The sequence below is a fragment of the Elephas maximus genome, chromosome 1 (genome assembly GCF_024166365.1).
Source record: "Elephas maximus indicus isolate mEleMax1 chromosome 1, mEleMax1 primary haplotype, whole genome shotgun sequence".
In the NCBI taxonomy this organism is placed as follows: Eukaryota; Metazoa; Chordata; class Mammalia; order Proboscidea; family Elephantidae; genus Elephas; species Elephas maximus.
Genome location: NC_064819.1, coordinates 119,410,174 through 119,436,347, shown reverse-complemented (window position 1 = coordinate 119,436,347; position 26,174 = coordinate 119,410,174). Strand labels below are relative to the sequence as shown.

General features: G+C 38.8%; 1 protein-coding gene across 1 annotated transcript in view; it reads right to left on the bottom strand.

Annotated features, from left to right (window-relative positions):
- Positions 1-26,174, bottom strand: part of LRRC1 (leucine rich repeat containing 1) — a 165,573-nt gene that overhangs the window by 27,934 nt on the left and 111,465 nt on the right. The window contains exons 5-7 of the mRNA XM_049894592.1: positions 1,905-1,961; positions 1,542-1,605; positions 1,083-1,157 (exon numbers count right to left, since the gene is read on the bottom strand). Coding sequence (XP_049750549.1) covers positions 1,083-1,157; positions 1,542-1,605; positions 1,905-1,961 — 196 coding nt within the window. The remainder of the gene's footprint in view (positions 1-1,082; positions 1,158-1,541; positions 1,606-1,904; positions 1,962-26,174) is intronic.

The window sequence follows — 26,174 nt, the reverse complement described above, 5'->3', positions numbered from 1 at the left end:
TGGAAACAGATCACCAGGACCTTATTCCTAGGTGACTCTGGGTGGATTTGAATCTCTAGTCTTTCGGTTAAAGCACTTAACTACTTGTGCTACCCAGGGACTTCTTTAGTACAGCTAAGACCTCAGAAATAAGACTCAAATTAGTTCCTTAGTTCTGGTAGTACCAATAATTTCATAGTAACCTCAGTGCTATAACTACAATATAAATTTTACTTAAGGACTTTCTTCTGGCGTTACACTTCCCTTTGTTGATAATGGCATTCCCTACCTACAGCGCACAGGCCCATCACAGCTGGTTTACATGGTGGGCAGAGATAGCATCTGAGTCGCTTTAAAATATAAACACCTAGAGTATGAAATGTATGCTGACTTTAAAGACTGGCTGTAAGATATACCAAAGAATAAAATTCCGTAAAAGTTAGAGTAAAACAAAATTACGGGGCCAGGAAACACAGAACGTTCATTTGGAGATTTTGTTTTGTTTTTCGGATTTCTCTCTCTGGTTACCAGAAAGAAAGCGGGCCTGTTTACTAGGATTTCACAAGATGTCTGTGCACTCAGAAGTCTGTACAAGACTCCATTTGGAACACAGTTCCCATACTTGGTAACAGGAGGAAAAACCTGAACACCATGGCATGCCAGCTAAACCATAAGCAATACTGGATAAAACAATGTATAAAAGAAAAGCTGTTAACATTGTTTTTACATTAACTATTATAGGGCAAAATGTAGCTAAAATTTTCCAGAGCATCTGGCCCATCACAAAGGGTGACAGAAATGTATTCTGTCAGAATACTGGATCCTGGCACTTTATAATCTGCTGGGCTTGAGGTAAGCTATATGGGTGGCAAAATACAGACTTCACAAACTAAAGGATATATTTGTTATCTTAGGAATGGTGGGCTTAAGTTTTCAATTTTTCTATGGCAATGTAGAAAGATGAATGCTCAACATATTTTTCTAATCAATGTTTTCGGTTTGCAAAACGACTTCTATTAAACTCAACGTAGCAGCAAGGAATACATGAGGTTTACTGTTGTTGCTGTTTTATGTTTTGGGAAAGACATGAAATTACCACTTACCTGAGGTAATTCTGACAGTTGATTTCCATCCAACCAGAGATCCTTTAGATGTACGAGAGCTCCGATTGATTCTGGCTAAAACAATAAAAATAATGTTAGGGTAACAAAGACCTAATTTTCAATCTCCCATTAAGAAAGAGTCCTAATTCACCAGTTAGTACCTGGACACTGCAGCAGAAGGTTGCTGGTACTTCTTCAGTATCTAGCTCCCCTTCTTAAAAGTATCTCCTACTTTCCCCAGGAACGCCAGTTCTTGTTTCTACCTATACCTGACCAATACTGCCCTCTACCCCAAATCATAATTCTTAGCCTGTGTGACAGGAAGCACATTCTTCAACATGCCCAAGTCATACCTGTGGAAATACAGGTTTATAAGCATCCCTATAGATCTCCCTAAAATGTTTTACAATCATAACTAAGGACAAGTTAAATTCAAATCTCCCTTCTATACAGACTTACCAAACTATATATTTCATTGTTTCCTAAATCAAGTTCTTCTAGTCTCCGTAGCTGGGTAAGAGAACTATTAAAAAAGGAGAGAAAAAGGGGAGACCAATCAAGCAGTATACTTAGAGAGAACTAAGAAATGTAGAAATATATACTATTCCTTACTTAGTTTTCAAAAATAAGGTTCTTCTGAATGTTACGGAAGTGAACTATTGCATGGGAAGGGCTACTACAAGAAGATTCATATCTTCCAAACTTTCTAAATAACACAGAATCTTTTTTTGACAAAACATTAGCCCCCCCCCCACCTTTTTTTTAATGCTTGAGGAAATTCACTCAAGACAAAATTCCCTCTTATTTTCCCCAAAGACTCACTCAGGAAGATACGTAAGAAGATTCTCTCTCAGTTCCAGTGAAGCCAGGTTATAAAGACTAGAAATCAACAGAAGAAAAACATATAAGGAAAAATTCCTAAGATTCTTCCTACTCCTGCTCCCCCATACACACACCCAACAAGTAGCAACTCTTAATAAAACCTTGAACGTCATTTCCTTGGGGAAAAAATATCTACCACCGCCCCCACCACCCCCATCAAAAACAAACATACTCTCTATCTCTCAAATTTTAACATTAAAGTAAAAAGAGTAGTATGTCATGACTACAAGGCATCCAGAATTGCTTTGTGCATTTGATATGTGAAAAGAACTCACTAACCATTAAAAGAATCATTTCCAGGACCAAGATAGAAGCTGAATCTGTGCTTCTAGACTTTAGAATGTCAATAATGTATGGTTACCATACAAACAACAACATCTTTAATCTTGCAGAGCTCAGAGCTCTTCTTCCAAACATGAGGGGGAGGCCATCCCTGTTTTAAAGTGGTGGGCATCTCCGTCCAGAGAATCCAAGTGCTCTATTTAAGATCACCCACCCACACTGCAAGTGGTGACACTCTGGAAATAACTTCCATTTAAATGCATTAGGGATAATGTATTAATGCCCCTTGCACGGTGCCTGGGACAAAAGCCCGATTCAATAAATGGTAGCTAAAATAATGTTGCTTTTATTTTTAATTAAAGCCCAGAACGGTGCTCCTTTCAGCAGATTCTACAGTCCCTCGGGTGTAATCGTGTCTACTATTTACAGCATGGTGAAAGAGACAGATCTTCTTCCCAGACACCAATTATCTGGGTCAAATTCTGACAGGCAGCGGCAATTCCGCACCACCAGAAACCCTTACAGAGCCACAGTATGTCGATACTGGCACAATGTATCGGTTCCGAAAATAACGGATCCATCTATCACCCCAAAGACACCGTGCTAAACTCTACACTGACCACGAACTCAAGCTTTTGCTAGTATTACCATAGTAACATTCAGATCTGGAGCAATTTGACTGGTGAGCATACAGAACACAGGGAGTCAAACATTATCCCAACACTCAAATCTGCCTTAATCCTCTAGTCTCCCATCTTCCAAAATAAAAGCCAGGATCATGTGTACTAACAAAGCTGGCTTCACAACATCAGAAAATGTAAATTTGATTTAAGTGAACGGTATATAAATGTAAATTTGATTTAAGTGAACGGTATATATCCAGACTTAAAACCTGTTTGCCCAGAACTGAATTCTGAAACGCACAAATTCTTATCTCTTTCTTCAGTTTTAGGAAATGAAATAATAAAGTTTTCATAGTTAAAGCAATAATAAACAAAGATAACCTTCCGAATATATTTTTAACCACTTTTTTTTTATAGTGGCAAATATTTAGATAACAGAACAGTTGCCATTTCAACAATCTTCGCATGTACAGTCCAGTGACATTAAATACATTCACCATGTTGTTCAGCCATCCCCATCAGCCGCTCCTGAATTTTTCCATCGCCCTTAACAAAGCCTCAGTGTCCCTTAAGTGTTGTGTCTCCTTTTCCCCTTCTCTCTCATCCTGCCCTTGGTAACCACTAATAAACTTTGATCTCCGTCCAAATATATTTAAAAAAAAAAATCAAATTCCTAGTTTTACTTTCTTTTGGCCAAGAGTTTATGAAGAAGAACTAATAGTGGAAAGGCGAGAGAGGGAAGAAGCAGGCGCCCCCCCCGCCCCCGTATCTACTTCCAAATGTGTCTGTAGAGAATGGTGGCAAGTACCATTTTCAGTGGAGTCCCTGGGTGGTGCAAACAGTTAACGCACTTAGCTGCTAAGTGAAAGGTTGGAGGTTTGGGTCCACCCAGAGGTGCCTCAGAAGAAAGGCCTGGTGACCTACTTCCAAAAATCAGCCATCGAAAACCCTGTGGAGCACAGTTCTACTGTGACACACACGGGGTTACCAAGAGCCAGAGTCAGCTCCACCGCAACTGAAAACATTTAAAAAGTAATAGTAAGAGTTAAAAAAAAAAAAATTAAGCATTTTGTTTTCAGCTTTGAATTTGCAAGTAATCCTTAGCCAGTTTTATAGAAAAGCTTTAAATCTCGCTATTTTCACATTGGTATTTTAAAAATCATTGGTAGAACTGTCATTTTTTTTTTTCAATTCAATGTACATTACTTTCACACATACTTTTGCAAATAAGAGCATCCCACTGTTAAAAGGAGTAAAAAGGCTTTCTTTGCTTCTAAAACTTTACTCATAGAGCATCATCAGACGCATCTTTAGAAAAAGCAGCTTTGCTCAGGCCTTGATGCCGAGTGTTGTACAAAGGCTCAGCAGCCTCGGTCTGAGTGTCCCCTGCCTAAACAGAGCATGAAGACACAGGGAGATGCCTGCCTGCTTGGGCGGGAGGCGCTGGGCAGGGCTCCTTACATACGAGCCATCTCATTTGATAGTAACAATCTCAGCATGCAGACACTATGGTGACACAGTTAGGAAGGCAAGGCTTTGTGTGAGGTCAAGTAGTTAAACAATGGGGGTTCCACGGTATAACGGTTAGAATTCTGGACTCTGAATCCAGTGATTCGAGTTCAAGTTTCACTGAAACTGCAATATATATAGGAGCCCTGGTGGTGCAACAGGAGCCCTGATGGCACAGTGGTTAAGCGCTTGGCTGCTAACAGGAAGGGCGGCAGTTTGAATGCACCAAGTGCTCCCCGGGAGACAGTTGTGGCAGTCTGCTTCTGCAAAGATTGCAGCTTTGGAAGCCCTATGGGGCAGTTGTACTCAGTCCTATAGGGTTGCTATGAGTCAAAGCTGACTCAATGACAACATAACAGGTAGTGCACTGATTAAGTACTCAGCTGCTAACTGAAAGGTTGGCAGTTAAAACCCACCCAGCAGCTCCACGGGACAAAGATCTGGCAATCTGCTTCCATAAAGATTACAGCCAAGAAAACCTTATGGGTATATATATCCTAGAGAAATAAGAGTTGTGACATGAACAGACATATACTCACCCATGTTCACTGCAGCATTACATTCTCAATAGCAAAAAGATGGAAACAACCTAAGTGTCCATGGGTGGATGAATGGATAAACAAACTGTGGTACATACACACAATGGAATATTACCCAATGTTAAAAAACAGTGATGAATCCACGAAACATCTTACAACACAGATGAACCTGGAGGACATTATGCTGAGCTAAATAAGGCAATTACAAAAGGACAAATATTGCATGAGACCACTATTACAAAAAAAATTCAAGAAAAGGTTTACACACAGAAGAAACATTCTTTGACAATGGTTACCAGGGATGGGAGGGTGAGGTAAGGAAAATCACTAGATAGTAGATGTGTATTAACTTTGTTGAAGAGAAAGACAGTATACAATATGGGGTAAATCAGCACAACATGAACAGGCAAAGGAAGACACTGAGAGATACCTAAGAGTAATAGGCAACAACAGGAAACACGTGCACATATACAATCCTGCAATAACAGTAATTTACAAGTAGATATACAGGCAGGTATGTAAGCTGAATAGATGTGGGATGGCGCATGGGAGTATACCCACAAGCATACATGGGGTTTGTACACCCATGAGCATATATAGGCTTGGCAGTGAACATTCCTACATACATATTTTTATGTACTGCAAATATGTCCATGTATATAAAAGAGCACACAGGAGGCACAGTCACGGAAACTTCTTAGCCATAACCAAACACCTCAGGGGACTGAAACGCTGGACTTGAGGGCTTAGGACCAGGAGACATCTAGGTCAATTGGCATAAAATAGTCCATAAAGACAATGTTCTACATCCTACCTTGATGAGTAGCACCTGGGGTCTTAAAAAGCTTGCCAGCAGCCATTTAAGATACAACTATTGGTTTCTTCCTGCCGGACCAAGGAAGAATGAAGAAAACCAAAGACTGAAGGCAACAATCAGTCCAAAGGACTAACAGACCACATGAACCACAGCCTCCACTAGGCTGAGGCCAGAATTAGATGCTGCCTGGCTACCATGACTCTGACCCGGATCACAATAGAAAGTTTTAGACAGAGTGGGAGAAAAATGTAGAACAAAATTCAAATTCATAAAAAAGACCAGATTTGCTGGTAAACTCCCGAGACTATGGATGGCCCTCAGACACCCTTCAAACTTGGAACTGTACTCACTCCTGGAAGTCACCTCTCAGCCAAACAACAGACAGGCCTATAAAGCAAACAATAACATCCGTGAGGAAGGTGCACCTGAGAACAATCAACCATAACAGACCAAAAGGGCAGTATTTGCCCAAAAGCAAAGTTCAGAAAGCAGGAAGGGGCAGTAAAGCTGGAGGAATGGAAATGGAAATGGAAACCCAGGGAGGAAGACGGGAGAGTGCTGACACATTGAGGGGACTACAACCAATGTCCCTACCCAAGCTGTGTATAAACTGCTGAACGGGAAACTAATTTGCTCTGTAAACTGTCACCTAAACCACAGTAAAATGTTCAAAAAAAAAACCTATGGGGCAGTTCTACTGTGTTATATGGGGTCAACTATGAGTTGAAATGAACTCAGCGGGACCTAACAACAAAGCCACAATTCAAATCTGGTCAATGATAAAGCTCCTGTCCTCACAGTACACTGCCTTGAGGCATACTCGGTATCTTCCATTTGCTGGAACTTTCTATATAATTTAAAATTTAAAAACACTTATCAATTTTCAGGGCATATGTAAGTCTTAACTTTTTGGCCACTCCAAGGAACACTGGGATTTTTGCTGTTTCAGATTAAATAAACAGCTGCCCACCCCCATCACATTCACACCCAATTATAATACCCTGTTAAGTAAACAGCTTCAGACTACAAGACCTCTTAGTTTCTACTGTTTTGGACGTTCTGGAAAAGTGTGGGTGTAATGCTGCCACATCATCAATCACATTTTTATAACTTTCAAAAGTAAAAACTCAATTGCAAATAAAAGCCAAAAACATCAACAACAAAACTACTGCCGTCGAGTCCATTTTGACTCATAGTGACCCTATAGGACAGAGTAGAACTGCTCCATAGGGTTTTCAAGGAGTGGCTGGTAGATTCTAAAGTATATAAAATTAGTTTTTTTAAGGTAATGCTTTCCCACTATTTTAAACTATTTTTTAAAAAAGAAAATTCAGACATTATAATCAGTCCCCATGGATCCATAGATTAAAGTGCCACTCTAAAATTAGAGAGCACAGATGGAATAGGAGTTCAAATCCTGGCCCTGTCCTTTACTAATTAGGTGGATTTGCTAGGCTGCACTACTTCACCACTGTACCTCAATTTACCCTAAAATGAGTATAATTATATTATGGAAATTAGGGCATAACCTTATTTTCCCGGCCAAGAGCCAGTTTTGGTCCTTATTTCCTTGGGACATGCCTTGTCCCTACGCACACTCAGGTACTTTACATGCGCGTGTGTCTTGTCCAGCCTTCAGAAAGATCATAGTGATCACCCCTACTACTGAAACCTGCTTGAAGGACAGGTGTAGATGGTGATTGGGTCTCATTGCCCAACTTTTAATTTACTATATGTTGTCCAAAGTAATAGACCCATGGGACAACAAGGAATAAAAAAAGCCAAGAAACAACTCTGACTACAGTCTACATCTGCCATATTAGACCAAACCTCATAGGATAATCTGGACATATCATCCTCAGTTCAGAGGATCATTAACTGTTGAATGAAGCCAGATGTTTGGTTTTCATCCCAAACTTGTCCTGGATAGTTCCAAGGTGCAGAACCCCACCAGCTCATTTCAATCTGTGGTTCTCCAGACTGTTCCAGTAACACAAGAACAGCTGACATAAAACTGGATCAGCCTGAACATGGAGTTAGACCAGACACATTAAAACAAAAATGAAAGAATGACTTAATGAGCTCCCTTCCTGGTCTTCTGGAATATAGTATCTTCAATCAATACTTCTGAACAGTGCCTAACCCCATCAAGGCAACCTATTCAACTCAAACGGCTTTGCATCTCTAACAGTACCTAACAAAGAACACAAAGAACATACCACTGAGAAGTCCTGGGGTGGGGAATTTGAACCTAAGTCTGCCTACTTCAGAGCACAAGATCTTAATGACTAAGAGAGACAAAGAGGCCCAAACTCCACATGCATTTATCAGCCACTTCAGTTAAAACATGCGGAGTTGCTATGAGTTGGAACTGACTTGTTGGCAATGAGTTTTGGTTTTTGGTCCAGTTAAAACATTATAAAGACAAAAGAGGGCATTAGCTGTTTCAAATGATTCTAAAAATGTGACAAAAAATTAGACACTTGGAAGTCAAAATGAGAATTACTGGTCTTTAATACTCCTACTACTAATAACAACAGATACTGTTTTAAGCGCTTTACAAATTAACTTTATAGATGAGAAAACTAAGGAACAGAGAGGGAACTTGACCAAAATCTCACGCAAGTGGTACGTGGCAAAGCCATGATTCACTAAGAAATCTGCATTTATAACACTATATTCTGCTACCTCTCACTCTTGAGTTGGTAATTCAATTTTTTGAATAGATAATATATTAATGTAAGAAATATATATATATATGCACACACATGCATGTATATTTATATATAGTTCATTTCTTACCCACATATTATATTATGTAATTTTTTTAAAATTATATATAATAAAAACCACTGCTGTGAAGTCAATTTGGACTCCATATAGGACAGAATAGAAACCCCACAGGGTTTTCATGGAGTCGCTGGTGGATTCAAACTGCTAAACTTTTGTTTAGCAGTCTAACTCTTAACCACTGCACCACCAGGGCCCCTATTACATACAATACATGTTTATTATATACACATAATTTGCATATATAAATGTACATACATATTTCATATGCATAATTTATTTCTTACACACACACATAAATATAAAACATGGTATTCTGCAAAAAGTTTTCCTCCCACCCTTTTTCCCACATCTATTCAGTTTTCCATCATCAAGGCCCTTCTCACAAATAATTTTTTTTAGTTTCTTACATATTAATCCAGAGTTTGACACATATACAGCAAGTATGAATAAATGGTTTTACCTTCTTATTTTTCACTTGAAAGACAGCATCCTAATCACATCCAGCACTCTCCTTTCCTTAAAAAGATTTTTGTCTCTCATTTCATATCTGAACATACCAGTACTTTTTTAACAACTGCATAGTATGTCACAGTCTACATGTACTTCAGTTTTTTTTAACCACTCACCTATTAACACAGGTTTCCACCCTTCAACATTAATTTGTCACAAATTAAATTTCTGTGCAATACTATTGGAATTGCCACATCCTCCTCTTTTTCTTTTTTTAAAAAAAGCACAATTTTCTATCTCCCCTGCAACTCCCACTGTTTTTTATAACCAAAACCCAAACCAGTTGCTGTCGAGTCAATTCTGGCTCATAGTGACCCTACAGGACAGAGCAGAACTGCCCCATAGGGTTTCCAAGGAGCCATTGGTGGACTCAAACTGCCCACCATTTGGTTAGTAGCACAGCTATTAACCACTGCACCACCAGGAGTCCTTTTTACAACCAAGAGGGGTTAAAGAAAAAATTAACAAGCTCCTGCAGGAAAAGAGTAAGTTGAACCATTTCTTCTTGGCATACTATTCCTTCATGTTTTATACAGTTAATAACAAGAGGAAAAAATCTTATATTCTTTCCTAAGTCAGAATGTAGGCCAACGGTATTTTTAGGATTCTATTTCAGGGGCTGGATGAAGTGGTTACTTTAAAGAATTTACATCTGTTCCCTACTAGGTTTTAAAAAGCCTTTTTAATCTGCTTGGTTCCCCAACCCCTTGCCCCATTTTGGTAGTCAAAATCATGAAGAAAACAAAGAGTAAAATAAATTAAAGCACACCAAGCAAGCAATGGCAATATACTGTGAAACCATTAAGACATAAAAACTTTAAATGTTTATGGCAACAGTATTTGAACAGGAAAAACATTACTGATGGATGGGGTTACTTACATATTCATAACACTTCAGCTTTTTCAATATCAAGTTAGTCATTTTAAGAAATTACAGAGAGGCAGGGCCAAGATGGTGGAGTAGTCAGATGCTTCCGGTGCTCCCTCTTACAACAAAGACCCACAACAACAAGTGAAACGATTATATTTATGACAAGCTAGGAATCCTGAACATGAAAGCCAAAGTTAGAAAATGGACTGAGCGGCAGGGGGAGGAAGAGACAGTTCAAAAGCGGAGAGGAGTTGTCGCACCTGAATCGCCGGGAACCCTCACAAACCATTCCTGGGAGCAACTGCAGCAGACTGGTGGTAGCATTCAGCCACAGCGTCCTCAGGGAGAAAGAGCCAGCTGCACAGCCTACACACAGCTCCGGAACCAGAGGAGAACGGCGCTCTCTGCAAAAGCTAAGTACTTGCATATATTTTACTGTACTCCCCAGCCCCCTAGCTTCAGTGGCTGTTATTTTCCCCAGGCCTGAGATAGGTCCTGCTGAGTGACCTGAGCCATTGTCCCGGCCTTGGAGAAGGAATAAATTCACAACTGGGGGAAAAGATAATCTGTCAGCTCCACTAACCTGGAGAGCTCAGGCCAGAAGTGGATACTGTCCAGGTATAAACAGTCCATAGACTTTGAATACCTTTCCCCCTTGCACGGACCTGTGTGGGCCCTTTTCAGGAAAACAGGCTCTGTTTCAGCTGTGAGGCACAGAAGTGGATTTTGGATACTGTTTTGCCTATTAAACAAGGTCCTCACCCACCCACGTGAGGGGCCTAAGGACTGGTGGCTCCACTCAGGTCACACAGCCACCTGTAACAGAGGCCCAAGGATAACTGATACCTCCCAATCCTTACAACCAAAAGCACTGGATGCCCATGGTCTGTCTGCAGAACTCATCTGCCTCTGAGCTCTAGGGAACAGGGACATGTTTTCCTCACAGACAATCAGGAGACAGTCGTCAGCCTCCTGCATTGTTCAGAGCGTGGCCCCCTGCTACAACAAGATACTGGTACCTACACCAAACATCCCTGCCCCTCTAAGACCGTAGGACAGAGCCTGTACCCCACACTGGCTGACCAACTACCTGGATATGTGAGCTGAATCCATACAAGAAAAGTGAATGGACTCCTAGGCTGATACACCTGATAACAGCTCTAGCCATCTGGTGACAGGACATTAGAGCTTCAAAGGCAAAAATAATCAAGTTAGCACACTCAAGCAACCTATTTGGGCATATCAAAACAAAACAAAGAAAGAAGCTAGGATACAGTAAGCAAATGTAAAATAAAAACTAGTGCTATAGCTTATAGATGGCTGGAGACAACAGTCAACATCAAGTCACACAAAGAAGCAGACCATGATCCTTCAACAAGCTCCCAAAACGAAGAATGAAGAGATCTTCTGGATGAACATGCCTTCCTGGAATTACCAGATGCAGAACTCTTCAAGACATCAGGAACGAGATCAGGAAGGAGAACAGGCAAGACACAGAACAAGCCAAGGAACACACAGATAAAGCAGATGAAGAAATTGAAAAGGATATATAAGAACATAATGAAAAATTTAATAAGATGCAAGAATCCATAGAGAGAAAGCCATAAGAAATTCAGAAGATTAACAATAAAATTACAGAAATAGACAACTCAGCAAAAAGTCAGAGAAGCACAACTGAGCAAGTGGAAGGCAGAATTGGTGAGCTTGAAGATAAAGCACTTGGCATCAATATATTTGAAGAAAAGTCAGATAAAAGAATTTAAAAAAGTGAAGAAACTCTAAGAATCATATGAGACTCTATCAAGAGAAATAACTTACGAGTAATTGCAGTGACAGAACAGGGAGGGATAAAAGAAAATACAGAGAGAATTGTTGAAGATTTGTTGGCAGAAAACTTCCCTGATATTGTGAAAGATGAGAAGATACCTATTCAAGATGCTCATTGAACTCCACATAAGGTAGGTCTTAAAAAAAAGTCACCAAGACATATTATAATCAAACTTGCCAAAACCAAAGATAAAGAGAGAATTTTAAGAGCACCTAGGGATAAATGAAAAGTCACCTACAAAGGAGAGTCAATAAGAATAAGCTCAGACTACTAGGCAGAAACTATGAAGGCAAGAAGGCAGTGGGATGACTTATATAAAGCATTGAAGGAAAGAAATTGCCAGCCAAGAATCATATATCCAGCAAAACTGTCTCTCAAATGTGAAGGCAAAATTAGGACATTTCGAGATAAACGGAAGTTTACGGAATTCATTAAAACCAAACCAAAACTACAAGAAATACTAAAGGGAGTTCTCTGGTGACAAAATCAATAATATCAGATATCAACCCAAGACTAGAACACTGGACAGAGCAATCAGATGTCAACCCAGATAGGGAAAACACAAAAATAATTCAAGATAAAAAAAAAACCACTCAAAACAGGGAAACAGCAATGTCATTATGTAAAAGAAGACAGCACTAAAACAATAAAGAGGGATTAAGAAATGTAGTCACAGATCTTTCATATGGAGAGGAAGACAAGGCAATATAAAGAAATAAAAGTTAGGTTTAAACTTAGAAAAATAGGGGTAAATGTTAAGGTAACCACAAAGAAGACTAACAATCCTACTCATCAAAATAAATACAAGAAAAAAAACAGAGACTCAGCAGAAACAAAATCAAACACAAATAAGAGGAAAAGACAATCTATAAAGACAAACTAGTCAACACAAAAAATTAAGTGAGAAAAAGAAACTGTCAACATCACACAAAAAAAGACATCAAAATGACAGCACTAAACTCGTACCTATCCATAATTATGCTGAATATTAATGGACTAAATGCACCAATAAAGAGACAGAGAGTCTCAGACTGGATAAAGAAACACGACCCGTCTATAAGCTGCCTACAAGAGACACACCTTAGACTTAGAAACACAAACTAAAACTCAAAGGATGTAAAAAAAATATATCAAGCAAACAACAATCAAAAAAGAGCAGGAGTGGCAATATTAATTTCTGACAAAATAGACATTAAAGTTAAATCCACTACAAAGGATAAGGAAGGACACCATATAATGATTAAAGGGACAATATACCAGGAGGATATAACCATATTAAATATTTGTGCACCCAGTGACAGGGCTGCAAGATACATAAAACAAACACGAAAAGCATTGAAAAGTGAGATAGACAGCTCCACAATTATAGTAGGGGACTCAACACACCACTTTCGGTGAAGGACAGAACATCCAGAAAGAAGCTCAATAAAGATATGGATGATCTAAATGCCACAATCAACCAACCTGACCTCATAGACATATACAGAACACTCCACCCAACAGCAGCCAAATATACTTTCTTTCCTAGTGCACATGGAACATTCTCTAGAATAGACCACAAATTAGGTCATAAAGCAAGCCTTAGCAGAATCCAAAACACTGAAATTTTACAAAACATCTTCTCTGACCATAAGGCCAAAAAAGTAGAAATCAATAACAGAAAAAGCAGGGAAAAGAAATCAAACACTTGGAAATTGAAAAATACCCTGCTCAAAAACAAATGAGTTATAGAAGACATTAAGGATGGAATAGAGAAATTCATAGAATCCAATGAGAATGAAAACACTTCCTACCAGAACCTTTGGGACAAAGTGAAAGCACTGCTCAGAGGTCAATTTATATCAATAAATGCACACATACAAAAAGAAGAAAGGGCCACAATCAAAGAATTATCCCTACAACTTGAACGAATAGAAAGAGACAAACAAAAGAAACACTCAGGCACCAGAAGAAAGCAAATAATAAAAATTAGAGCAGAATTAAATGAAAGAGAAAGCAGAAAAACAATTGAAAGAGTTAACAAGACCAAAAGCTGGTTCTTTGAAAAAATTAATAAAATTGATAAACTATTGGACAAACTGACAAAAAAAAAAAAATGGCAGAGAAAGGAAATAACCCAAATAAGAAATGAGATGGGCAATAATACAACAGATCCAACTGAAATTAAAAGAATAATATCAGATTACTATGAAAAATTGTATTTTAACAAATTTGAAAACCTAGAAGAAATGGATAAATTTCTAAAAACACCTAAACTAACACAGAGGTAGGACAACTAAATAGGCCCATAACAAAAGAAGAGATTGAAAAGGTAATTAAGAAACTCCCCCCCCCCCCCACAAAAAGCCCTGGCCCAGGCAGCTTCACTGCAGAGTTCTACCAAACTTTCACAGAGGAGTTAACATGACTACTATTAAAGGTATTTCAGAGCATAGAAAAGGATGGAATACTCTCGAACACATTCTATGAAGCCAGTATATCCCTGATACCAAAACCGGGTAAAGACACCATAAAAAAAGAAAATTACAGACCTGTATCCCTCATGAACACAGATGCAAAAATCCTGAACGAAATTCTAGCCAATAGAATGCAACAACATAAAAAAAAAAAATTCAACATGACCAAGTCATATTCATATCAGGTATGCAGGGATGGTTCAACATTAGAAAAACAATTAATGTAATCCATCGCATAAATAAAACAAAAGACAAGAATCACAAGATTTTATCAATTGATCCAGAGAAGACATTTGACAAACTTCAAAATCCATTCGTGATAAAAAAAACTCTCAGCAAAACAGGAATAGAAGGAAAATTCCTCAACATAATAAAGGGTATTTACACAAAGCCAACACCCAACATCATCCTAAATGGAGAGAGTGTGAAAGCACTCCACTTGAGATTGGGAGCCAGACAAGGGTGCCCTTTTCACCACTCCTATTCAACATTGTGCTAGAGGTCCTAGCCAGACCAATTAGGCTAGATAAAGAAATAAAGGGCATCCAGATTGGTAAGGAAGAAGTAAAAGTACCTCTATTTGCAGATAACATGATCTTACACACAGAAAACCCTAAAAAATCCTCAAGAAAACTACTGAAACTAATAGAGGAGTTCAGCAGAGTATTAGGATACAAGATAAGCATACAAAAGTCAGTTGGATTCCTCCACACCAACAAAAAGAACATTGAAGAGGAAATCACCAAATCAATACCATTTACGGTAGATCCCAAGAAGATAAAATACATAGGAATAAATCTTACCAGAGATGTTAAGGACCTATACAAAGAAAACTACAAGACACTAGTGCAAGAAACCTACGTAAGTGGAAAAACATGCCTTGCTCATAGATAGGAAGACTTAACACTGTAAAAATGTCTATTCTACCAAAAGCCATCTATATATACAATGCAATTCCTATCCAAATTCCAAGGACATTTTTTAATGAGATGGAGAATCAAATCACCAACTTCATATGGAAGGGAAAGAGGCCCCGGAAAAGTAAAGCACTACTGAAAAAGAAGAACAAAATGGGAGGCCTAACTCTACCTGACTTTAGAACCTATTGTACCACCACAGTAGTCAAAACAGCCTGGTACTAGGAACAACAACAGATAATATAACCAATGGAACAGAATTGACAATCCAGACATAAATCCATCCACATACAAGCAGCCGATATTTGAAAAAGGCCCAAAGTCAGTCAAATGGGGAAAAGACAGTCTATTTAACAAATAGTACTGGCATAACTGGATATCCACCTGCAAAAAAATGAAACAAGACCCATATCTCACACCATGCACAAAAACTAACTCAAAATGGATCAAAGACCTAAATATAAAATCTAAAACGATAAAGATCATGGAAGAAAAAATAGGGACAACACTAGGAGCCCTAATACATGGCATGAACAGTATATAAAACATTACTAACAATGCAGAAGAGAAACTAGGTAACTGGGAGCTTCTAAAAAATCAAACACCCATGCTCATCCAAAGACATCACAGAAAGAGTAAAAAGATTACCTACAGACTAGCAAAAAATGTTTAGGTATGAGATTTCTGATCATTGTCTGATCTCTAAAATCTACATGATACTTGGAAAACTTGACTACAAAAAGACAAATAACCCAATTTAAAAATGGGCAAAGGGTATGAACAGGCACTTCACTGAAGAAGGTATTCAGGTAGCTAACAGATACATGACGAAATGCTCAGGATCATTAGCCGTTAGAGAAGTACAAAGCAAAACAACAATGATATTCCATCTCATTCCAACAAGGCTGGCATTAATCCAAAAAACACAAAATAATAAATGTTGGAGAGGTTGTGGAGAGACTGGAACACTTAGACACTGCTGGTAAAAATGTCAAATGGTACAGCCACTTTGGAAATCAATTTGGCGCTTCCTTAAAAAGCTAGAAATAGAACTACCATACGATTCAGCAATCCCACCCCTTGGAATATATCCTAGAGAAATAAGAGTCTTTACATGAACAGATATATGCACACCCATGTTCAATGCAGCACTGTTTACAATAGCAAAAAGATGGAAGCAACCAAGGTGCCAATCAATGGATGAATGGATAAATAAATTATGGTATATTCACACAATGGAACACTACGCATCAATAAAGAACAGTGATGAATCTGTGAAACATTTCATAACAGGGAGGAATCTGGAAGGCATTATGCTGAGTGAAATTAGTCAGTTGCAAAAGGACAAATATTGTACAAGACCACTATTATAAGAACTCGAGAAATAAACAGAGAAGAAAATATTCTTTGATGATTACGAGAAAGGGGTGGGGGAAGGGTATTCACTAATTAGTAGATAAGAACTACTTTAGGTGAAGGGAAGGACAACACACAATATAGGAGAGGTCAGCACAACTGGACTAAACCAAAAGCAAAGAAGATTCCTGAATAAACTGAACACTTTGAAGGCCTGCATAGCAGGCATGGGGGTTTGGCGACTATGGTTTCAGGAGACATCTAAGTCACTTGACATAATAAAATCTATTAAGAAAACATTCTGCATTCCACTTTGGTGGGTAGCATCTGGTTTTATAAATGCCAGCAAGCAGCCATCTAAGATGCGTTAATTGGTCTCAACCCACCTGGAACAAAGGAGAATGAAGAACACCAAAGATACAAGGTAATTATGAGCCCAAGAGACAGAAACGGCCACATAAGCCAGAGACTCCATCAGCCTGAGACCAGAAGAACTAGATGGTGCCCAAGTACAACCAATGACTGCCCTGATAGGGAACACAACAGAGAACCCCTGAGGAAGCAGGAGAGCAGTGGGATGCAGACGTCAAATTCTCATAAAAAGACCAGGTTTAATGGTCTGAGGCTAAAAGGGCCCCGGGGGTCATGATCCCCAGACCATGGACTGGCTATGGGATAGAAAATGATACTGGTGAAGAGTGAGCTTCTTGTAGGCACATGAGACTATGTGGGGAGCTCCTGTCTGGAGAGGAGATGAGAGGGCAGAGGGGGTCAGGAGCTGACCAAATGGGCATGAAAATAGAGAATGGAGGGAAGGAGTGTGCTGTCTCATTAGGGGGAGAGCAACTAGGAGTATATAAAAAAATATATAGCAAGGTGTATATAAATTTTTTTGTATGAGTGACTGACTTGATTTGTAAGCTTTCACTTAAAAAAATAAATTAAAGCACAATAAAAAAAGAAATTGCAGGTTAAATCCCAACCCACATCCCAAAAACGTTCTTTAATGAAATAGAAAAACTAAACTCCATCTTTATATGGAAAGGAAGGAAGCCTCAAACAGCTAAAGCAATATTGAAGAAGAACAAAGTACGAGGCCTCACAACTTACTACACAGCCACAGTAATAAAAATAGCCTGAAACTGGTTCGATGACATACACATAGACCAACGGAATAGAATTGAGAACACAGAAGTAAATTCATCCATCCATGGGCAGCTGATTTTTGACAAAGGGTCCAAGTCCATTCTATGGGGTAGAAATAGTCTCTTTAACAAATCGTGCTGGCAAAATTGGCTATCCATACTTAGAAAAATGAATCAGGATCCATATCTCATACCATGCACAAAAACTAACTCAAAATGAATTAAAGACCTCAATGTTAAAACTACAACTATAAAGTTCCTGGAAGATAGCATAGGGTCAAAACTAGCTGACTTAGTTTCCAGCATAAATAGCCTAGTAATCAAAACTAAAAATGCACGAATGACAGAGGACAAATTAGGTAACTGGGATCTCCAAAAAATTAAATACGTATGCTCACCAAAAGACTTTACCAAGAGAGTGAAAAGATAACCTAAAGACAGGGAAAAAATCTTTGGGAAAGACATCTAATAAAGGTCTAATCTCTAATATATATAGAAAACTTCAAAAACTCAACAAGAAAAAGACAATCCAATCAAAAAGTATGCAAACGACATGAACAAACACTTCACCAAAGAGGACATTCAGGCAGCCAACGAATACATGAAAAGATGCTCATGATCATTAGCCATTCCCAAAAACCTAAACCTGTTACTGTCAAGTCGATTCCAACTCATAGTGACCCTGTAAGGCAGAGCAGAACTGCCCCATAGGGTTTCAAGGAGCGCTTGGTGGTTTCGAACTGCAACCTTCTGGTTAGGAGCCCAAGGCTTAACCACTATACCACCAGGATTTCCCATTAGCCATTACAGAGATGCAAATCAAAACTACAATGAGATACCATCTTACCCCTATACAAATGGCAATGATCAAAAACAAAACAAAACAAAAACAAATGCTGGTGAGGTTGTGGTGGGACTGGAACTTTTATATAAAATGGTACAATCACTATGAAAACAGTACGGCACTTCTTCAAAAAGCCAGAAATAGAATTACCATATGATCCAGCAATCTCACTCCTAAGTATATATCCTAGAGATATAAGGGCAGTGACATGAATAGGGATATGAACACCTATGCTCATTGCAGCATTACTCACAATAGCAATAACACAGAAACAACCTAATTGTCTATCAATGGATGAATGGATAAACAAATTGTGGTACATACCTACAATGGAATACTACAAAACCATAAAGAATAATGAGTAGTCTGCGAAACATAACATGGATTAATCTAGAGGGCATTATGCTGAATGAAATAAGTCAACCACAAGAAGACAAATATTGTCTCACTATTATAAAAACTCAAGAATATCTATACACATATACAGCAGAGTTCCTTTGATGGTTACCAGAGATGGGAGTGAGAGGGAGGGGGAATCACTTTCTAGATAGTAGATACTTGTTACTTTGGGTGATAAGAAAGGCAAAATCAAATATGGGTGAAGTCAGCACAACCTGACCAAGGTAAACAAAGATGCTAAGAATTACATGAGAAAAAGGGACAATTTCAGTAAATGCTATAACATATATGATTTTGCAACAACAGTAAAAATAACCAAAAGTTCATATATGTGTTTACAAAGGCATATGATAGTAAATGCATATTTGTAGGCATATGTATATACATGTTTATGTGTGCTGCACACATATCTACATATATAACAAACCACATACGGGGCATGGTCACTGAGCTTCCCAGACATACCCAAACAATTTGTGGGATTGATTTACTGGATTAAAAGGCTTGAGACCATAGTCTCAGGGGAAAGTTAGTCAATTGGCATAATATAGGTCACAAAGATAAAGTTCTACATCCTAGTTTGGTGAAGAGCATCTGGGGTCTTAAAAGCTTGCAAGCAGCGAGCTAAGATAAAACTATTGGTCTCTACTCATATGGAACAGAAGAAAATCATAGGCTCATAGAAGAAGCTAGTCCATGGGACAAACAGCCCACATGAACCAAAGCCTCTTCTAACTTGAGACCAGAAGAACTAGATGGTGACCAACTACCACTACTGACCGTTCTGACCAGGGACACAAAAGAAGGTTCCAGATAGAATGGGAGAAAAATATAGAACAAAACTCAAATTCCTAAAAAAGGCCAGACCTACTGGACTGATGGATTGACACAGTGGCTGCAAAAATGGGCTTAAACGTAGCAATGATTTTGACGATGGCACAGGACCAATCAATGTTTTGTTCTGCTGTGCATAGGGCTGCTGTGAATTGGAACTGACTCAACAGCACCTAACACTAGAGGAAGCCCTGAGACTATCACCCTAAAACCAAAACCAAAGCAAACCCACCCCCGTCCAGTCGATTTCGACTCATCGTGACCCTACAGGACAGAGTAGAACTGCCTGATAGAGTTTCCAAGGAGCGCCTGACTAATTCAAACTGCTGACCTCTTGGTAAGCAGCCCTAGCACTTAACCACTATGCCACTAGGGTTTCCTATCACCCTAAAGTAACCTTTAAACTTGGAACTAAAGCTATTTCTGCAGGTCACCTTTTAGCCAAATAACAGATTGGTTTATAAAATAAATAATATCACCCATGAGTAATGTGTTCCCTTAAACAATTAACTATATGAGACCAAATGGTCAACATTCACCCAAAAGCAAAGATGAGAAGGCAAGGAGGGGAAGGGAAGCTAGATCAGTGGAAACAGAACAAACCCAACAGAAACAACGAGAATGCTGACACATCGTAAAAATTTGTAACCAATGGCACAGAACAATTTGTATAAAAATTGTTATAGGGGAACCTAATTTGCTGTGTAAACTTTCACCTAAAACACAGTATTATTGAAAAAAAAAAAAAAGAAATTGCTGGCTACAAATTTTCTTATGGTAGCTTTGCTCCGGGAAACTTAAAAAGAATATCTTTGTTTATTTTTCTCTTTGAAACAATAAACATTTTATAGCAAGTCCCAGACCTCAAAAAGGCACTACATATGGCAATAGTCATCAAACAGAAGACTTATTCCTTAGGCACCATGTCCTCCTAATACAATATACGTAAGCAGCCTAGCACTAGGCCTTATTAGCAAGTGTCATGTGGCTCACTTAGTTCAAGCCCACTCAAATTAAGGTCACCATTCCTAAAGGTAGTGGACCCAAAATCAGACTCACACACTCTAGTTCAACCAGCCAGAGAACCCCGGACCTACTAACTTGCTCTACATCTATTAACAAATTGCCATAATTAAATGTTTATTGATAATAACCACTTAGTGGCTGACAACTATGTTTTGGGCATTGCACTAGGCCATTTATTACATTCCTTCTCCTTTAAGAATGCTATTTTTAGAGGAGAAAATTTAATGAAAGGGGGAACAGTGTTGTTTAGGCTAACTCACTTTTTTTTTTTTTTAAACTCTTTTGAAGAGTTTTTTTAACGGCAAAGGATATGGAATCTCAGGGAGATAGTTACACAAAATAGAAGACAAAGCAGCGTGCTCCCAGATAGATACATGGGCTTTGTACATACTCAAAACTTTCCAGGAGTTCCCACTGGGGTTTTTGTATCCTTCTAACCCTCACCCTGATTCCGTACCATGTGAGTGTTTTGCACACCCTGGCTATGGGTACCTGCCTGATCATCAGGTACACGTAACCCAGTGTACAAAATGACCTCAGCCCATTACAGAGTTATCTCCCTTAAGAACAGACACACTGAATGTCAGTTTCCCAGGTATAACATCATCCGTCAGCAGAACCAGGCCTGAAATTTGCCTAAGGTTCTTTTTGTTTTTGAGACATAATTCACATACCATAAAATTCTCCATTTTAAAGTGCATAATTCATTGGTTTTTAATATGTATACAAGCTGTGAAACCATCACCACTATCTAATCCCAGAAAATTTTCATCACCCCAAAAAGAAACCCCACATGCATAGCAGTCATTCATTATGCTCCCTGCCCCACAAGCCCTAAGCAACCACTAATCTACTTTCTGTCTCTATGGATACCTCATATAAATGGCATCATACATATAAGTGGCCTTTTGTGTCTGGCTTCCTTTACTTAGCATGTTTTCGAGGTTCATCCATTGTTGTAGCACATATCATTACTTTTTACTGCCAAATAATATGCTATAATGTCCCCCTCCCAGAACCTGTGAATGTGATCTTATTTGAAAATAGGATCTTTGCAGATATAATCACGTTAAGGTCATACTGAACTATGGTAGGCCCTAAATCCAATGACTGGTCCTTATAAAAAGAGATAAATGTTGAGACAACACATAGAAAGGAGGATGCCATGTGAAGACAGAGACACACACGAAGGAAAGATGGCCATGTGAAGATGAAGGTAGAGATTGGAGTGATGCTGCCACAAGCCAAGGAATGCCAATATTCCCGGCAACCACCAGAAACTAAGAAGAAGCAAGGAAAGATTCTTCACAATAGCCTTCAGAAGGAGCAAAGTCCTGCCAGTACCTCGATTTTGGACTTGGAGGCTCAGGAACTGTGAGAGAATAAATTTCCGTTATTTTAAGCCACCCACTTTGCAGTCACTTGTTTTGGCAGCCTGAGGAAACTTGGAAATCCAGTTGTTCCAGCACTATTTGTTGAAAAGACTATGTGTTCCCCATTGAATGGACTTGGAACTCTTGTCAAAATCAACTGAATATAAATATATATATATACATATATAAATGTGAGGGTTTATTTTGGATTCTCAGTTCTATAGATCTGTATGTTTATCCTCATCCGAGTACCACACAGTCTTGATTACTGCAGATTTGTTGTTTTGAAATTGTGAAATGTGAGTACTTTGTTCTTTTTTGACAATTGTTTTGGCTATTCCGTGCCCCGTGCAATTTCCATATGAATTTTAGGGTCAGCTTTCAATTCCTGCAAAGATTCAGCTGGGATTTTGTTGGGGTCTGAGTTTAGGGAATACTGCCATCTTTACAATAGTACGGCTTGCAATTCATGAACACAGGATGTCTTCCCATTTACTTAGGTCTTGTTCATTTTCTTTCAACAATGTTTTGCCGTTTTCAGTGTATTTGTCTTACAAGTCTTTTGTTAAATTTAGTCCTAAGCATTTTATTCTTTTTAATGCTATTGTAAATTGACTGTTTTTTGTTTTGTTTTTAATTTCGTTTTTGGACTGTTCAGTGCTAGTGTATAGAAATACAATTGACTTTTGTATATTATTCTTGTATCTTACAGTCTTGCTGAACTCATTTATTACCTCTAATATTTTTTCATGGATTCCTTGGGATTCTCTATATACAGGATCATGTCATCTGTAGACTAGCTCACTTTTGAAAAGTAGAAAAATGCAGTGTGTGATTTACTTGAGTACAAACTGATACAACTGACCTCCCAAAAAATATTTTCAGTATTAAAATACTCTTTTGGAAGACAAATTCATTCACACATTATATCGACATTTGAAAAACTCCTTAAGGCAAAATTATCCTCCCTGGCTTTACCAAGGGAATCTTCCAAGTGTTTTTGATGATAGTTAGGTAAAAAGCTGTTGTTCACAGGGCAGTTTTCAAAGGCGTATCTAAAAAAATCAATTTTTTCATTCAGATACTTTTCTTAGAGCCTATCCAAGACTTGCAACTCTACTTTCTAAGGCCGCCACTGGACGCCTCTCTCCTCTGCTGCTCTTCCAGGCTGAATGGCATCTTCAGTGATATTATAAAGTCATTTATTTAACTTTCTCCAATTTTCTAAAAAGGGATTTAAAGAGGCCTAAAAAAGTACAAATATGCAAAAAGGTCCCGGTATAGAAAATCCGGTCAATGAAAGGGAGGAAGGAACTAACGTGCTCATTAAGAGGCAGCATGCGATAAAGGAAATACAGCATTTTCAAAGGGGAAAAGTCTAAGTACAAATCCCAGATCCGCCACCCACCTGCAAACTTGCGCACATTCTTTGCCCCCACTTTGCAGATGATACTAATGAAGCTCAGGACGGTTAATGCCAGCCTTATGGGTAAAGGAGCCATACTGAGACAGGGTGTGCACCTCACAGGGTGCCTGCCCCACTGCAAATGTCAGCATGGCCTCTCCTCGCAATTCCTTAATTCCTTTCATCACATGGAAATTAATACAGTCGCTCTCACTGATCATCGGAATTAGCTCTAAGCTTTCTGGCAACAAAGGCAGAAAAGGAAACGTGATAAATGTCAGAATTGTTATTAAAAAGGAAGAAGCTTACCAGCTCTTTTGGTGAGGCAATTTTTCCCTGACAATTTAAGTATTTTAAAAAAAAAAAGAGTCCTTTCACATGGCTCCTTATATCAGAGATATGAAACAACAGTAATAAGCAACAATTATTCTTCATTAAACAGTGTTAGAGCAATGGAGCAATATTTTAGGAATTGAGTGCACAGCGTTAAGCCAAAAAAGTGACTGTGTAGAACAGGCTAATGTGGTCCTAGCAGATAGCTCCCAAGTGCTAGCTAATCCATCAAGTCTTACTTCTGTATTCTCACCTATGATTTTAGGCTGGAAGTAAGCAGAGTGAAGGAGGTAATACTGCATGCCTTGTCACATGGATTTGTTCAGTATGTGAGAGCAACACCAGGGTAGATACATGATACAAAGAGAGTTTAACAACCGAGATCACTACCATCTCAGGGTACACGGTGATGCAGGCATGTACACTAATTACATACAATTAAACAACTACTGAACAACTCGGCTTCTGGGTAGAGACAAAGGGGACTAAAGCACTTATTGTGTGGTGAATAAAGGCTAGGTCCAGGAACCTGTGAGTTGAAAATCTACTTCACTTCTTCCAGTCATTGAGGAAGGCTTGATGAAAGAGGTAAAATTTCAGTCATTAAATGAGGAAAAACACTCAGCCCGTTTGGAAAGAGAGGAGGCAGGTAATATTATTTTTAAAGCTCATTCTCATGAAAAGCTTTGAAGCTTCTTGCTTAGTTTGAGCAGAGCTCAGTGGGATGGAGATCACAGTAAAAGCTCCATGATGCATGCTGCTGCAGTAAACGAGTGCTCCTGACTGTCTCAAACAGTGGTCTCCAAACTTAACTTGAAAATTTTTTGCGACACGCTTTTTTTAAGCAAATGTCGTATGTAACTCTATTACAAAAAAAAAATCTTAAAACAGCTAAAAGTAGATCTATGCTGGCACAAGAGGGGCCAGCAGAGACCACCCACCAGAGCACTGGTTCTTACCTTCCACAAAGTCCTAGAGAAGACCTTCATGGAACCCCTGGAGGCTCATAACGTAGAATTTGAGAACTCCTGATCCAGAGGCTTAACTGACTCCAAACATCCTATTCTAGAATGGTGGTCTTCACATATTTAAAGGGTATACTCTTATAACCTTTGGACCAAAGATGAGGAAGGAAACAGAAGGTTTTTATCAGCTGCTGCACTCTGAAATCGATGAAACATGCAATCAAGATGCACTGATAATTACTGGATATTGGAATGCAAAAGTTGGAAACAAGAAGGATCAGTAGTTGAAAAATATGGCCTTGGTGATAGAAATGATGCCGGAAATCGAATGATAGAATTTTGCCACAAGACCAACGACTTCTTCATTGCAAATACTTTCTTTCACTGACATAAACAGTGACTATACACATGGACCTCGCCAGATCGAACACACAGAAATCAAATTTACTACTTCTGTGGAAAGAGACGATGGAAAAACTCAATATTATCAGTCAGAACAAGGCCAGGGGCCAACAGACCATCAATTGCTCATATGCAAGTTCAAGCTGAAACTGAAGAAGATCAGAGCAAGTCCACGAGAGCCAAAATATGACCTTGAGTATATCCCACCTGAATTTAAAGACCACCTGAAGAATAGATTTGATGCACTGAACTCTAGTGACCGAAGACCAGACGAGCTGTGGAATGACACCAAGGACATCATACATGAAGAAAGCAAGAGGTCACTGAAAAGACAGGAAAGAAAGAAAAGACCAAGATGGACGTCAGAGGAGACTCTGAAACTTGCTCTCGAATGTCGAGCAGCTAAAGCAAAAGGAAGAACTGATGAAGTAAAAGAACTGAACAGAAGATTTCAAGGGGTGGCTCGAGAAGACAAAGTAAAGTATTATAATGACATGTGCAAAGAGCTGGAAATGGAAAACCAAAAGGGAAGAACATGCTTGGCGTTTCTCAAGCTGAAAGAATTGAAGAAAAAATTCAAGCCTCGAGTTGCAATAGTGAAGGATTCTATAGGGAAAATATTAAACGATGCAGGAAGCATCAAAAGAAGATAGAAAGAATACACAGTCATTATACCAAAAAGAATTAGTTGATGTTCAACCATTTCAAGGGGTAGCATATGATCAGGAACCGAAGGTACTGAAGGAAGAAGTCCAAGGTGCTCTGAAGGCACTGGCGAAAAACAAGGCTACAGGAATTGATGGAATATCAATTGAGATGTTTCCACAAACAGATGCAGCGTTGGAGGTGCTCACTTGTCTATGCCAAGAAATATGGAAGACAGCTTCCTGGCCAACTGACTGGAAGAGATTCATATTTATGCCTATTCCCAAGAAAGTCAATCCAACTGAATGTGGAAATTATAGAACAATATCATTAATATC